Source organism: Lycium barbarum, chromosome 2 (assembly GCF_019175385.1).
Source record: "Lycium barbarum isolate Lr01 chromosome 2, ASM1917538v2, whole genome shotgun sequence".
NCBI classification, from domain to species: domain Eukaryota; kingdom Viridiplantae; phylum Streptophyta; class Magnoliopsida; order Solanales; family Solanaceae; genus Lycium; species Lycium barbarum.
The window spans coordinates 19,791,573-19,806,462 of NC_083338.1; the positions used below are offsets into that span (position 1 = coordinate 19,791,573).

The 14,890-nt window shown below is 37.2% G+C and overlaps 1 protein-coding gene across 1 annotated transcript; it reads left to right on the plus strand.

The window, feature by feature from the left end:
* The first annotated feature begins 186 nt into the window (after window positions 1-186).
* Window positions 187-14,648, plus strand: LOC132626298 (uncharacterized). The gene is made up of 12 exons (XM_060341119.1): window positions 187-366; window positions 2,006-2,135; window positions 2,220-2,362; window positions 3,900-4,622; window positions 5,008-5,090; window positions 6,186-6,237; window positions 6,471-6,557; window positions 6,656-6,696; window positions 8,035-8,086; window positions 12,803-12,889; window positions 13,508-13,545; window positions 13,626-14,648. The coding sequence occupies exons 4-12, from the start codon at window positions 4,020-4,022 to the stop codon at window positions 14,338-14,340; spliced, it is 1,758 nt and encodes a 585-aa protein (XP_060197102.1). The 5' UTR covers window positions 187-366; window positions 2,006-2,135; window positions 2,220-2,362; window positions 3,900-4,019; the 3' UTR covers window positions 14,341-14,648.
* The last annotated feature ends 242 nt before the right edge of the window (window positions 14,649-14,890 follow it).

The window sequence follows — 14,890 nt, forward strand, 5'->3', positions numbered from 1 at the left end:
AGCTATCTTTGCCCAAATTGGAAGTCAGACTGGTTACTAGTCTCTCTTCTAACTAAGCTGCTTTGCTTTGTAACTGATGGTTCAGAATTTAGATTCTATAGTAGTTATGCGTCTATGATTTTCTTGGGTGCATGAATAGTATTTACACATACTCACAGTTTTGTTTCTTGCTTAATTGGCGGACAGGACTTTTTTGAGCTTGTTGTTGGCGTTTGGGAAATTGTCTTGCTTGGATGGTCACTGTTATTCAAAGGCTGTTTCAATTATTGGAGGTCTTGCGAAGTACCGAACGTGCGTGCTAATGTGGGATCTCGAGTTAGATGCATTGGTTGTTCAGATGTTTCAACATTTTCTGAATACTATAAGGTATATCTCCAATAATGTTATTCATTCATAATTTTTCTAACGGAAAGAGGGATTGAACCCGACACACGGGTGTAATTTTGCTGGCATTTTATTTTTTATTTTTATTTGTTTCTGGTAATATAATGTACGCTCTGTCCTTGCCACAAGTTAAAGTATTGTTTTCCCTTTTTCTCATTTTCATTTATTTATTATTGCACTGGGACAATGAAATACTAAACTGCAAAAAGTCAACCTTATAGAGCAGAACGCTCATGAATGAGCTGAGTAATTGCTTGTAACTACTGCTATCTTGTGGTTCAGTATATTTTTGTTAGCTACTTGGCTTAGAGTTTTGTCTTGGTCAATTTCTGTCTTAGGAGAACTTTTATATGGGTGCCTCAGCATTCGCATGTCCTTGAAAGATTGCTCCTGCTGAGACCAAGTAAATCACTTTTTTGAATATAAATTGTTCTATTTGAACTGCTTTGGGCTTTGAACATGTAAGCTTGTAAAATGGGAGTGGAAACGTGGAAAAGAACAGCGGTGAATTACAGTGTTGCTTTTCTCTTCTCTGTTTAGGCAACACGAATAAAGTTGGGATGTTGGTATTTGTGGATAAAAAAATTGGTACACTTAAGCCCCCAGGGATTAGCTCAATAGGAACCAGTTGAGGGACTTGTTTCTTGGGTCACAAGTTTGAGCCCTGCCCCAAGCGAACTAAATCCAGTATTTAAGTGGAGAAGGGTAGAGGAGTGGGCCCATCATCCTCGAGTTCGAATGTTTGGGTTGTCCCAAAGCGTTGGCTCCAGACTAACTTCTCGATCATAAAGAGAAGGATCGGTAGACTTGAAAAGTAAAAAAGAAAGGAAGTAAAGGCTGAAAGACCAGAAGTGGGAGAAACTGTGTCTCATTGCTGGCACCAATCAACTACTAGATACAATTTCAGCAGCTTTGATCAGTCTCATGATGAAGAGAAGTCACTTCCAAATGACTTTACCCCTCTTCCAGAAAACTAACCACCATACTAATCCATATTTAGTCGATATATAACCTTTCTCCATGAAGCATGAGCATTCTGCTCTGGAGAAAATCTCCACAGCTTACCCTAAAGGCGTATTACAGGTGAATAGTCTCCGAATTCCTGCCCCCTCGCATGTGGGAACCATAATCTTCTTCCACTCTACTAGGTGAAGTTCCTATTGCCCTTCTTTCCCTTCCAATAAAAAAATCTCTAATGATCTTCTCCAAATTGTTGAAGCACTTACATGCATATTAAGTATAGACAAAAGTGTCTAATAGGAACACTTACGTGTTCATGTGCTCAATTGGAACACGTCGTAGTTCGAGTGTCTAAATGAAATTTACTGTCAAGTTTAAGGGGCTATCAATGTATTAAGCCTAAAGTTTGTACCCAATCAAACACTGTTACAGCAAATGGGATGGAGGGAGTATATGACAGTTTTAGCAGAATATTCACCGTTGTACATTCTTATATTGGATGCAGCATAAATGAACTTATATGCTAAGGTACATAGCATGCCAAAGACTACTGGATTCATTTTTTTCCCCATAAAGTTCATAGACTACCACTTTCTCAGGATGCCATTTTTTTTTTCTGGGAAATGGCTGACAACGGTTTTGTTTCTTGCTCCATTTTAAGGCCGGACCACCCTGATCATGTATTCATGAACATCGAGGAAATAATGAGCATGATGATAAAAGAGAGTATTGAAGGAATTCCAATGCAGCTTCTGAACATCCTCATAAGTAGTGTTAACAAGGAAAACCAGGTATTGCTTTTCCTCTACAACTTTATTCATTTATCTTTGATGCATCTTTCTCATTATTTTTAATGACGTCTTCTTTTGTTTCAGAATGTTTCATCTCGTTCCTATCTGCTGGGAGAGAGAGTTCTTCAAGAAAGTGCTGTCTTCATCCATATCTTCCGGCAGTATTGAGGTCCCTCAGCATTTCCACTAACAACTATTCGGAAGTTCTTGAATTAATATTGAGAGAGGTAATTAAAAGTAAAACTTCAGTGGGTCTATCTGATATTCAAACTAATTGCTGAATTTATTTGTAAAGTACATGATTGCTTAGTTGTATAATTCTCCGGTTTTCCTTTCTTTTCTAACTTACAAAGAATGGAGTTCCCAACCCCACAAAAGAAATGGAAGCAGATAAACATGCAATGTTCATTTTGTGGTAGACCATCTCTGCTATGACTTTCAAGTTCTGTATTCTGTCAAACTTATCCTCTTTTCTTGGTTATGCTCTGATTTCTCAGCTTAGGTGTTCTGGAGGAGTAATAGAAAACTGACATATGTTGTGAACCTTGGAAAAGGAATGCTGAAATATGTCTAGATCTGTGCTTAATCAGCCGATAATGAAAAGCAGTCGATCTAATAATCTTAGATAAAGAGGCGGGAAGAGAAAGAAATACGAATTAACTATAAAAAAAATAAGAAGAAAGAAAAATAAAGTCTGAGATGTCAACACTCATATGTTGTGAACCTTTGAAAAGGAACACTGAAATATGTCTAGATCTGTGCTTAATCAGCCGATCATGAAAAACAGTTGATCTAATAATCTTAGATAAAGAGGCGGGAAGAGAAAGAAATATGAATTAACTATCAAAAAATAAGAAGAAAGAAAAATAAAGCCTGAGATGTCAACAGTGACAGTTCTGATAAAGGAAATAATGACATGTTTGACCATTCAAATAAGATGACTTGGATCTTCCTTGTTTATGCCTTGAAGGCAATCTGTAGAATCCGCTGCGAGTATTTATCATGGATCATGCTACTACACAATGTGCTGCAGAGTTTTTATAAGTTTGATCGCATGTTCCCAGTTAAATTAAAAGCACTGACGCTGAGATTAGGTGTTGAAACTCTCCTACATCAATTATCCAGTTGCTGCTGAACTCATCCTACTTATCTTCACAGTTGAATTTTATTAGATAGTTCATGTATATTGTATTCTACTAAGTGTCCCCACTGAACACTGTGCATTATGTACTGCGTAGAATATAGGTATAAATAGGCCTCAGTGTAATACAATAGTTGTACATCTTAATAATATTTTCCCATGCATTTATTTCACAACTTTAAAGGAACGTGGCCTGCTTTGAAATCCTTATCCTTAATATGAAAGTAGACTAGAATATAGTCTAACAAGAAAGGAATATGGTTGTAACATCCTGATCTTGTGTTTTGGCGTATTACTACTATGTAAGAGTTAACTTATCAGGTGATGTTTCTCTTAAGTTTTTTTTTTACTATTATAAACTCAGGAATGTGTATACATGTTGTTTTCCACCAAGGTGTCCTCATTTTTAGACTAGCTTGAGAAAGATAACACTTAAGCTCCTTTATGAGATAGTCAGATGTTCTTCTTATTCTGTTGATAAATTGTTGATCTCAAGGGGATAAGTAAAGGTAACTTCACAGATTATAGGTGATATTTGTTCTGGATTTGTAGTAATGATGTGAATTCTTCCTTTGCTACGCACTTGTCAGAATGCTATAATGTTTCTTCCAAAATCTGGGCAGGAAGAAAGTGATCAATTTGTGAATGGAGCATCAAAATCACAGGTGGAAAATGGTCCTGAAGAGCTTTGTCAAAAAGCTGCTTGCTTTGACGATGTCAGGCCACCCACAGAAGAAACTTCCATGCTTCCAGACACTGGATTTAAAGTTGCTGCATCAAATGGCACTGTTGTAATTTCTGTGCGATCTGTGGACGATTCCTTTAAGATGCTGGTCAATAATGACTCTGAAAAGCTTTCGCACAATGCTAGTTATGGTGGCAAAGTTTGTCCACCATTACCTGGATCTTCCAAGTCGCCCACAAATGATGACCCTAGTGAGCTTGCACCACATGCTGCACCTGAGAGAGGTGCTTTAATCTTAGATCAACCATCTCACTTGCCAGGGAAAGAATCAGAACACAAAAATGCGGCCAAAAAAGAATTAAATCCAGAAGCTGCACAAGCTTCAAAGAAACGAGGTTGGAAACCTAATTTTTTTAATAAACCAGAGGAAGGCTATGAACATGCCTGGTTAAGTGGAGAAAGGAGATCAAAAGGCCGTATTCGCTTGAAGGGTTGTTGGAAAAATACTAAAAAGAGAAGTAGCTGTTCACCTAAATGTGCAATCTCCAAAGGATTGTATTCTTCATCTGGTGAGGAGAAGACTCCAATAATGACTTCTATAAAGAGACGCCAAAAGAAGAAAAATGACAGAATAGGTCAGAATGATGGTGCACAAGAAGAGGTAAACATTTACTATCATTAATTGGAGTTAACTTATAGTTAATGAGATTTAGACAACCTTCATTAAGTGTTCACTTAAGTGAAAGTTCCATAAAATTTGCCAATGAGGTTATTCATGTGCTGAAAACTATTTTTGCTTTTGTCTATTTCGCTTAAGAGAAGAGGATATTTTCTTTTTTCTATCTTCAATGTGACTGTCCTTTATATGTACTACAGTCCTGATGTAATGAAATTTTATAAAGAAGTTACCAGTTGTAACTTAAGAGAAAAGACTTTTCAGCAATAAGGAATCTGATGTGCATACTTGTCGATGCTTCCACCTCGTCTCTGCATGTATCAATGTTTGCTCTCTAGATTTATGAGCATCTCTATCATCTTTTCCTTAGGATTCTGCGGATAAGGTCGTCAGCGAGCATGGCAAGGAGTTAGTTGGCTGCAGAGTAAGGGTTTGGTGGCCACTTGATCAAGCGTATGTGATTTCACTGAATTAATTATTATGCAGTCAAGCTTCTGCTATTCCTGTTAAAAGTTTTAAATGTTGACTTGCTCATTCACTGAGTGAGTAGAAATTTTTTCATCTGAATAACTCTGAATGAATTGCTATGTCATAATTTTCTGAATATGGATAATACATATGCATCAGTGTCAGTTATGATGTCAATTGCAGAAGTAGGTAAACACTTTTAAATTTAAACGATAGGAACTAGATAACTGGAATATAGTATAAAGAAATGCTTAGCTCTGTGTGAATCATGAAGATGATACTGTTAACTGGACAGGGCAAAGAAGAGGGAATAGTATGGTCAACTGTAATCTTAAAGTTTCTTGCTATAAAAATTAAATATAAGTACTTGTTGTAGTCCAGACATAAGGACTCAAGGGCGTCTAAACTCTTGGCAGAAACCCTGGCTTGACGACTTGTCGTAGAGAAGGGGGAGGTGGTATGCCTGCATGTTAACAATGTTTTACTAAACGCTGAAAAAGGTAGATCTGACGAGTCGAACTATGCAAGTAGTGATTCCTGGGTTCCACTTTCAAGCTTAATTCCACTCATTGAAGGCTTACATTCTCAAAAACATAGTATTTTGAGGGCCTAACATTATAGGTTATATTTGAGAATGATAACGGTGCAGCTGATTCTTTATGTTTTAAATAGAAAATTGCGGTTCTTTTTTCTTTTTCCCTCTTCCCCACCTCCCACCCCCCACCCAAATTCAAAAAAAAGGTTTTTAGTATGGGAATATATGTTTCAAATCTGATGTTCAACCAATAGGGGGCTTTCTTAAGGAAAAATATGAAAAGTTAAAGGACATCATTAAGCAGATATATCTTGTTGGTGCTTGGATGAGTCATTGCATGATATTAGAGATGTAGTAGTATCCATGCGCAAAAAGATTTTTGGTGGTAACTTTTTTGATTTTCTTAGGTCCATACAGGCAGACTTTTGAGCACTTAGCTGCTTATTATCCTTTTTGTATATTTTTTGGACACATCATTTGTTTAGTTCTAATGAAGTTTATTTTTTAGTTCAAATGTTATATCATGTCGCATTCACATTCTGTAGGTTCTATGGAGGACATATCACTTTATTTGACCATTCAGAGAAGAAGCACATGGTAAAGATTTAGTATGGCTGTATAAACATTATTTTTCTTGTATATTAGTTGACTTAAACTGCTTTATGTAATCATACTCCCTTAATTGCTGGTTGATGCTCCTCGTATGTTAATAGGCTGGTGTCAGTCTACATTTTCACAGGTTGTCTGAATCTAAATTGGAGTTGATTTGTCAAGCAGTTTTCTATGTCTTGGTAATGTTTTGTCATTTATGGTTTTCATGATATTCTAAGGTGATCTATGAAGATGGTGATCAAGAAATGCTAAATCTTACAAATGAACGCTGGGAACTGGTTGAAGACGACAATGCATCAGTTCCTGTGGGTTCCTGCGAAGCTTATCTTTTCCCTTCTCTACTCTACTTGTCTGTTCTGTACTTGTCTTTATTTGCATGACTTATTGAATGTATGTGTTTCAGAGCCACAAGATTGTTCCTTGTCCAAGTGATTTGTCTGACAGGTAAGCTTCATTCACATCGCTTTTAATTCATGGCAAGTCATTTGATGATTTAGAATGCTGCTTGTAAAGTTGACATGATCAACAATTTTGTTGTTTCTAGATTTCGATTGTGAGAATGAAATGCCAACTGAGGGTGCAGCTTTTATAGTTGGCATCTTATTGGTTACAGTTATGTCTGATTGAGAGTGAAATATTAGCATCAGAATTAAAACTTCGATCGTTGTGACATGCTGGATAGCTATAGATGCTAGAGCAAACCACCTTCATTTAGCTTTTCCCACATGGAGTTACTTTTGCGCCCTTTAATTTTATTTCGGTGCATCAAATCTAAATTCAATAGTCCAATTTCAATTTTGTTCTTTCACATAGACATGCATCTACCTGCAAGTCTCTGACTGAAAATGTCACCCTTTCTTTTTTCCTTTCTTCCCCTGTTTTTTCCTTTGGTAAAACTTCTCAATAGATTAGGTGACCAAACTTTATACATTTGCGTTTCCTATTCACTAGTTTGCTTCTCTTGCTGTGTTATTGGGTGTCCTCATTTTCAGATAAGCTTCCCTTACACATCTGTCTTCACCTTTAGTTGGAAGTTTATGTTATAAGCATTTAATATTACATTTTAAATGCATGCATCAGGATAGTGATACTTGTATCCAATCAGTTATATTAGAGCCTTCAGTCAGTTACTTTATAGAATCATATTAAAAGCTTTCTTTTCGACTCCTCCCTTTCAATAGAAAGAGATCTTTCCTTTTTTGTTCCTCTTAAAAATGAAACCTTGCTTTTCATATTTTGCAAAAATTATTCCATTCATAGACCGTCTAGAGGATGCAAATGAGTTACAAAAATAAGATTAGCTCCTCTACAGAATCACAGTTCCCGCACAAATTTATGGAGCAAGTCCAAAAAACTTCGTAGTTATTTACATATGTCACGTTACACCATGCGAAAAGTTTCGTCAAGCAGATTGCTTTCATAATGTAGTAGGGAGTTAAAACCTTCCTTTTCATCTCCTGCCTTCTTTAATTTGTTTACAAAATTACTGACGAACACGCCATCTCATTTTCTTTGTAAAGAAAACAAAAAGCACGAGTGCAGATTTTCAGTAAATCTTTTCAACACATCAACAGGACTAAACCAACTACTTGGACACTTTTAGTAATGCAAAAACTAAGTCACAAGGACTACTATGTTTTCTTATGGTCTTTAGGATAAGATACTATGTCACATTTTAGAGTTTATAAATTTTTTGTTATACTTCAAAGATATTGCTTCCTCAGATATCTGTGTGAAACAATTTTAGTGGTTGATAAGTATTACATAGTTGTTAATGTGCAGGCGCCTTGGTTGCATTGTTGATTCATATCGCCAGATAAGGAAAAAGAAGAAGGTGAGAGTACTTGTGGGAGCTTTCTGCCTATGAGATACACATCTTTGTTCGGATCTCTTTCTAAGATCACATGGAAAGAATTAGAAATGAAACAGGCAACACTATGTTTATTCTGCAAAGTTACCACGTTTCCTTTCAGGAAATTCACATGATAAAGATCAAAGAATATTCCATTGATGTTCCGTTTTGTTTCTTTCTGGTGGTATAAGCCTAAGCCCATAACTGAATTTGTGATGTGCTGTTGATGGTGTGGAATGCTCTTTGTGTAAGGATTTTTTCTGTTTTCTTTGTTGAAGGTCAGCAAAGGCCTGCTAGGATTCTGATATAACTTCTGTCTTGAGTTACATTGATCATAGCAATTTAAATCTCCAAATCTGGGAAAAGCTGAAAGGGCCTCATTCTAATTCTCTTAAGCTAGTTGGTCTTGGAAAACATTATTCATGGTTCTGCCCGTTTTCTTTAGCTTTGGGTGATAAATAGGTCAATTTCTCTATAAGGAAACTGTCCTCATCCTTGTTAATTACTGCTTGTTAAGTCAAATTACAGCATTAAAAGGTGCAAGCTAATTAGCCTTTCATTAGTGCATATATAGTAAAACAAAAAAAACATGCATATATAGAAAACTCAATACCAGATAGGCTGAAGGTCCTCTATGTACTACAAATCACACTATTGATCAAAATCTTAGATCCTGGGGAGGAAAGATTGTAATTACACTCATCTCTTTCTGTTTCTCCGTTGGTACATTCTGCTTCGAACGCGTGTTTCTGCTTCTTTTCAGTCTCCCATGTTTTCTCTACAACGCTGCACTTCAAATTTAAGTTAGTTGGAGTTAGTTATATGGATCCTCACTAGCCATTTCGTCCCATTTGGACGCATTTTAATCCAATATCCAATTTGGGGTTTGCTCTAGTTTGCTGGTCACAAATGTTCAATAATCGTGGTCCATTAGAGCCAGAGGTTCTTTACAATTTCTGCAGATATCAAACAGACCAAAAAGACGAGCAAACATTATACTGCATACTTTCATGATCAAGGCATGTTTGCTCTTATAATTTTTTTTTGACGAAGTCTACTATACTTATAGCCTTTACTCATCTGATCCCAAGAGACTACCGTTGTCCATATTTCCTCAATTTCTCCCTCTCCAATATTCATTAAAGTAGATTGTTGAGAATATAATTAAATATTAAAAGTGTGCTCTCTCTAACAGCTTAAAGCTTCACACACTTCAATACAAATAATGGTCCATTTGTGAATAACGGTTAAATGATGATCCAAGGAGCACTGAATGCTTGTCAATATGCTTGATTGGCTAAGATGCTATATAGTGCTGCCCTTATATGGCAGCCAAGAGATATAAAAGAATGCCGAAATTTTCACACTTCCTCACACCTTGGCTACTTGATCCTCAAATAACATTCCATTTGTAAGTGATTCCTGGTTCTTTATCCATGAAATACCTTGTGTTATGGTTTGTTGATAGTGCTATTAGTGTGGTCTACTGCATTTTTCCATGTTGAGTCTATGTGCCTCTTCATTCCTAATCAGGTTGACGGCATGTCATGTTTGTTGAGCGGTACAATTGGACAAATCTTTATTTTCATCGAAATTAATTGACTTCCTTGGGGAAGTTGTCATACCTTTCAAATGCATTAACATTTTTCCATAACAATGCTGCCTTTCATCGTGCAAATCCAACAAGATTTACCCGCTATTACTTCAACCTTCTATTTTGGAATAGCATCCAACTTTTCACCTTACCTCCTGATGAGCTCTAGCATCTCATAGTTTTGATAATTGACAAACGATCCAAGGACCAGGTCCTCCATCAGGTCCTATAAGAGTATTTGCACGGTACTTAACAGCTGTAAAGCTACTACGCTGTTCAGGCAGAACTGCAGCAGCACAACTGTATGTATGATGGAAACTAAGGGCCCTTGAGAAGTCAATATTCATGGTCACATGTTTCTCATATGCTCTCTACATTGGTCTCATATATATACAACATGTGGGGATTAGTTTGACCTAGCACTTGCAAATCAAAAAGACATATTTTCTCAAGTGCAACCGCCACCCCTATCAAGGTGCTCTCTAGAACAAGCCTGAACAAGCCAGAGGACCATATCCCTGAATTGAAGATGCTTTAAGTCCTTAGGTTGTTGAGTCTTTGTTTTTTTTTTTCTATAAATTGTAAACCTACATTCCTTTGAGGAGGTTTGTTTGTAGGTATTTTCTTGATTCTTGTTTTTCAAACAATGTGTTAACACTTTGGCTAGAGTTAGTCGTTGTGGTTTGAATTCTCAAGGGGTGCCCTTGAGTGATACACTAGGATTGTACTATATTCTAGGTGTATTACTTTCTCAGCCTAGAGGAGTAAAAGGGGTGAAGGCTGCGAAGTTGTTTGTGAGGGGAGATTAGTTGTCTAGATTCACCTACAATAGAGGTGTTGTGAGGGGTAGAATTAGGAACTAATTCCGAGGACAAAAAACTTGTAATCTTACACCTTGCTCAGTCTAGTGAAGTTGGAAACCCTACTGAGGTAGGTCGTGGTTTTTAATCCCTTGAGAAAGGAGTTTTTCACGTAAATATCTTGCCTCATTTACCTTTCATAATTATGTGTGAGAACAGTTTAGGGACCAGGTCCCCTAGACTGTTTTGAGTAAAACTCTCAGGTTGTGATCTAGGCAACGGTGAACCCGTACGTTCTTTCACCTCCCTAGGTAGGGGTAAAGTCTGCATACACTCTACCCTCCCAAGACCCGACTTGTGGGATTACACTGGGTATGGTGGTGTTGTTATCCAACGTTTTCACCTTTACCAAAATCAGTGAAATCATGGGAAGAATGCATGAGGCTGTCAAATGCATTTGCATTTTCCTATCTGACATAGAATGAGATTGAAATTGAAATTATTGTCCCTCCTTTTGGAGTTATCTCTTCTTTTCTTTTTTTTTTTTGTGGAGGGGGGGGGGGGGGGGGGGGGGGACGGGGTTGGTTGTGTAAACCAAGGCCCCCATTTTGTAGCTACCGGATTAGTAAAGTGGTTTATCTTTAATCTTTGAGTTCAAGTAAGAGTGCAGACCCTAAGTAAACCAGGGAGAGAGTTCACATTGCTACTGAATAATGTCGATTGTTCTTGTGGCAAATTTTCTGGAAAAGCAGCAGAAAAGTTGTCTCTATGTAATGTCGAGGTAGAGGTAGAAAAAGTGTCTTTATATAATGCTGACAGAGGCAGAAACAAGTGTTTTCATATAATGTTGAGGAGAGGCAGAAAAAGCTGTCGTTATCTCACTGTTGCAATAGACGGTCTGCTCATGAGATTCTTAGAGTTATGGAATAAGCAATTCAGTAGCAGTTTTTAATTGGAAACTTCTTCTACCACTGCGCTTGGCAATTAAACTGTGGAAGCTCAATTTGTAAGTATAAATAAGCTTACTTTCCAATTCATTTCCAACTCATCTAATGAGAAGGTCTTGTATGTTCGTCTTAAACTACTAGGGTTAAGACAATCTAGTTGTGCGTGTCTTTAATGCTTCAGCAAATAGTCTTTGAGGTTCTCTAAGGATAATAAATGAGGAAAGTAAACCGTGGAAGTTCAGTTTATAGGTGTCAACAAGCTTACTTTCCTATTCAGTTCAAGCATCTAGTTGATGGGGGTCTAGTTATGAGTATCTTTTGGCTTTAACTTGAGTTAAGACAATGTAGTCATTCGAGTCTTTACTATGAACAATAGAACACTTCAACAAACAATCTTTGAGGCCTCTAACGATAAAGAAAGAATAAATTCAAGTCAGGGTAGAGCATGCTAGTCCACATATGTTTACCTTGTCCTATACTCCTGCGTAAATTAGAGTTTGAGCCAACCTGTGAGATTTGTGGTGATATGATTCTTATTTCAAATATATAGCTTAACTATTATTTTTCATCCTTTTGTCAAAACAATTACTCCCTCCGGTTCAATTAAGTGTTTACTTAGCTTTTTTCACACCCTTTAAGAAAAATTAACTCCTGGAAAAAAATAGATATTTTGACTAGATTACCCTTGATTAATAAGACCCTTGCTTATTTATTGCCTTGAGTACATAGGGGGGAAATCTGGAAAAATGAAGTTAATTCCTTCTTGATTTTGAAAAGGCTAAGTGCACACTTATTTTGAACCTGAGGGTGTGTTTTTAGTTAGATGTTCTTGCATGCCGGAAACAGCCTCTCTACCTCCCAAGGTAGAGGTAAGGTCTGCGTACACTCTACCCTCCCCAGACCCCACTTTGTGGGATTTCATCGGGTATGTTGTTGTTTGTTAGTTAGATGTTCTTGCAGTACATGTATATTTTTCTTTGTTTTTGTAGCGCTCTTCTTTCTAAGGCTTGCACTTTAATTGTGCTTTGCACTGAAAGCCCTACCAGAGTTTGGCGCTTTTCTGCGCTTTTCATTTTTCACTTCTCTGTTGGATACCTTAATAGATATCATCCTTCTCCTTGCTTCTGCTGAGCATCTTCAGTTGATGAAAGTGTATCTCTCCTATTTTATGAAATCCTGGTTTAAGATTTGCTAAAGAACTTCCTCTGCTGGTATATCATATTTCACCTATTTTATGGAGTTGATAATAGTTTTGGGTAGAACTTGCATGAGTTAATACCATTCTTCATGGTCTGAAATGTGTTTCACTTTGTGCGACCTATTTTCTCTGCATTCTCAGTGTCAATTTCTTGAGCAGGCTTTGAATGTCGATGACAATGTGCCGGTCCTAACTCCTGGTACTGAAAGCAAGAAGATCATTTTCAGCAAAGCAAAGTTATATTGGGTAAGTTGGTCCTTTTATTGAAGTCCAGTACATTAATGCTTGGCTCTTTCTCCTCTTCTGTAGCCATGTTATCTTCTTAGGGTTTGTCACTTTGCCATCAAACTGCTGCTACATTGTACGTTGCCATCTCCTTCTAACTAAACGTAACATTTCGCAATCTCTAAGCATTAATATCCAATCACTAAGCATTAATATCCAATCACCTTATCTGAAAGAAAATAATGATTTCTGATAGAACGGAATAGCCCTTCTTTGTAATTAAGACTTTCAAAAGAAGTTATTAGCGGAGACATACACGTTCACCTGAATTTATTTTTCCTCAGCCTTCCTTGAAGCTCAAACTGATTCCATATGTAAGTTCTCCTAGGCATTAATTTATGGTAATTGATTCCTGGTAGATCCTCTACTTTTGCCTTGCTAAATTAGTCCTTTCACCCTGCACGACAGCCTTTTTGGTCTCTGAAAGTGTTCAGTGTGTATCGTGAATGGAAAACTGCAGCAGAAATTTAGATGACAAAGTGCATCCTAGAATGCTTGCATGGCAAAGTGATAGAAATTTCAAAAACCTAATCTTAGTATTTATTTCATAACACCTTTCTATGCTTGAAAATTTGGCAGGGTAAAGCAACTGATGATCCGACTCCACCTTCAACAATGTAAGTTATTTATATTGCATTTAGACCCCTTTGCATATAAATGGAATTCGAGCTGAACGAAGTTTTTTTTTTTTTCGAAGGACTATGCAGCAAAATTTAACTCCAAAAGGAGTGCACCAAAATAAAAGGATCAAGGTTGCAGTTTCAGAATCTGGGGTAGAGGGAAATCCAATGAGTTGGACAACACCTACAAAGGTGTCCCCCGAAGATGGTGATGTATGCAGTGAACTGGTGGATGTGCATGGCTATAAAGTAAAAGTGAGCAATGCTCCTATACTTTCTGCCATTTTTGCCGAGTATGGTGACATTACTGTCAACTGTCACTATAAGTCACCTACTGTCAGAGCTTCCTTTCTTGATGTGGTTAGTGATGTTGTCAGGCGGCTGAAAACTAGTGATATTAATTCTTCTTCCATTAAAGCTATGAAATCTGTAGTCTCTGATGCTTTGGATGCCAAGCTTGATGTAACTTGGCTGCAGCAGTATCTGGATGAGATCACCGAAGAGGAAGATATGGAGGAAAAGTTTTCCTATCTAATAGCGTTACACGAGACTACCATGCTTGTCTCTAAAGCAGCTAAAAAGGATGTGGTAGAAAGGAACATGGAGGTCTTAGCAGCAGAGAAACGGCTCAAAAAGGCTGAAAAGCGCTTGCAAGAGGCCCAAAGCCGGGCAGGAGAGGCAAAAAGGTCTGTCAAAGTATTTGACGTACTGGGTAAAAAAGTTAAGCAGGACATCAACGGGGTTAAGGATCAAGCACAATATTGGCTGAGTAGGTTGAATGAGCTTCTGTAGCCGGCAGCTGTTTTATCTTGACATAGCTTGTTTATGTCAAGACATTTTGTAAATTGTGAATGGTCATCATGGAGCTGGCAAGATGTGACATGGTTGAATCTTATTTTGTACATGATGGTAACATTTATCTCTTTTTGCAAATATTCGCATTTTGTGCAGTATCAAGTGTGTCATATAACAAAAACTATGGGGTCTTTGTATGTAATGCTATAAACACCTTGAACAATTGCAGTGAGGTGCTCTGTCCAGTGTTTTCTGCCTTTTTCTGGTTAAGGTACGCTTGGACTAATCCATTTCAAATTTGATAACCTTTTGCTCAGAAGCTGATCCCCTCCTTCGACACCACCCCCAAAAAGAAAAGAATGATGAAATTAGACCCCCCCCCCCCAACTACCCCACCCCAGGGGCAGTTTCAGTTTTCACAGAGTGGGCTTATCTAAACCCAGTACTTTTCATGTGGTGTATCAATGTATATGTAAAAATCTATTAAAATTGTAATAAATAGTATTATATATAACTTTAGAAATATAATATGTTTAATGCTAAGAAT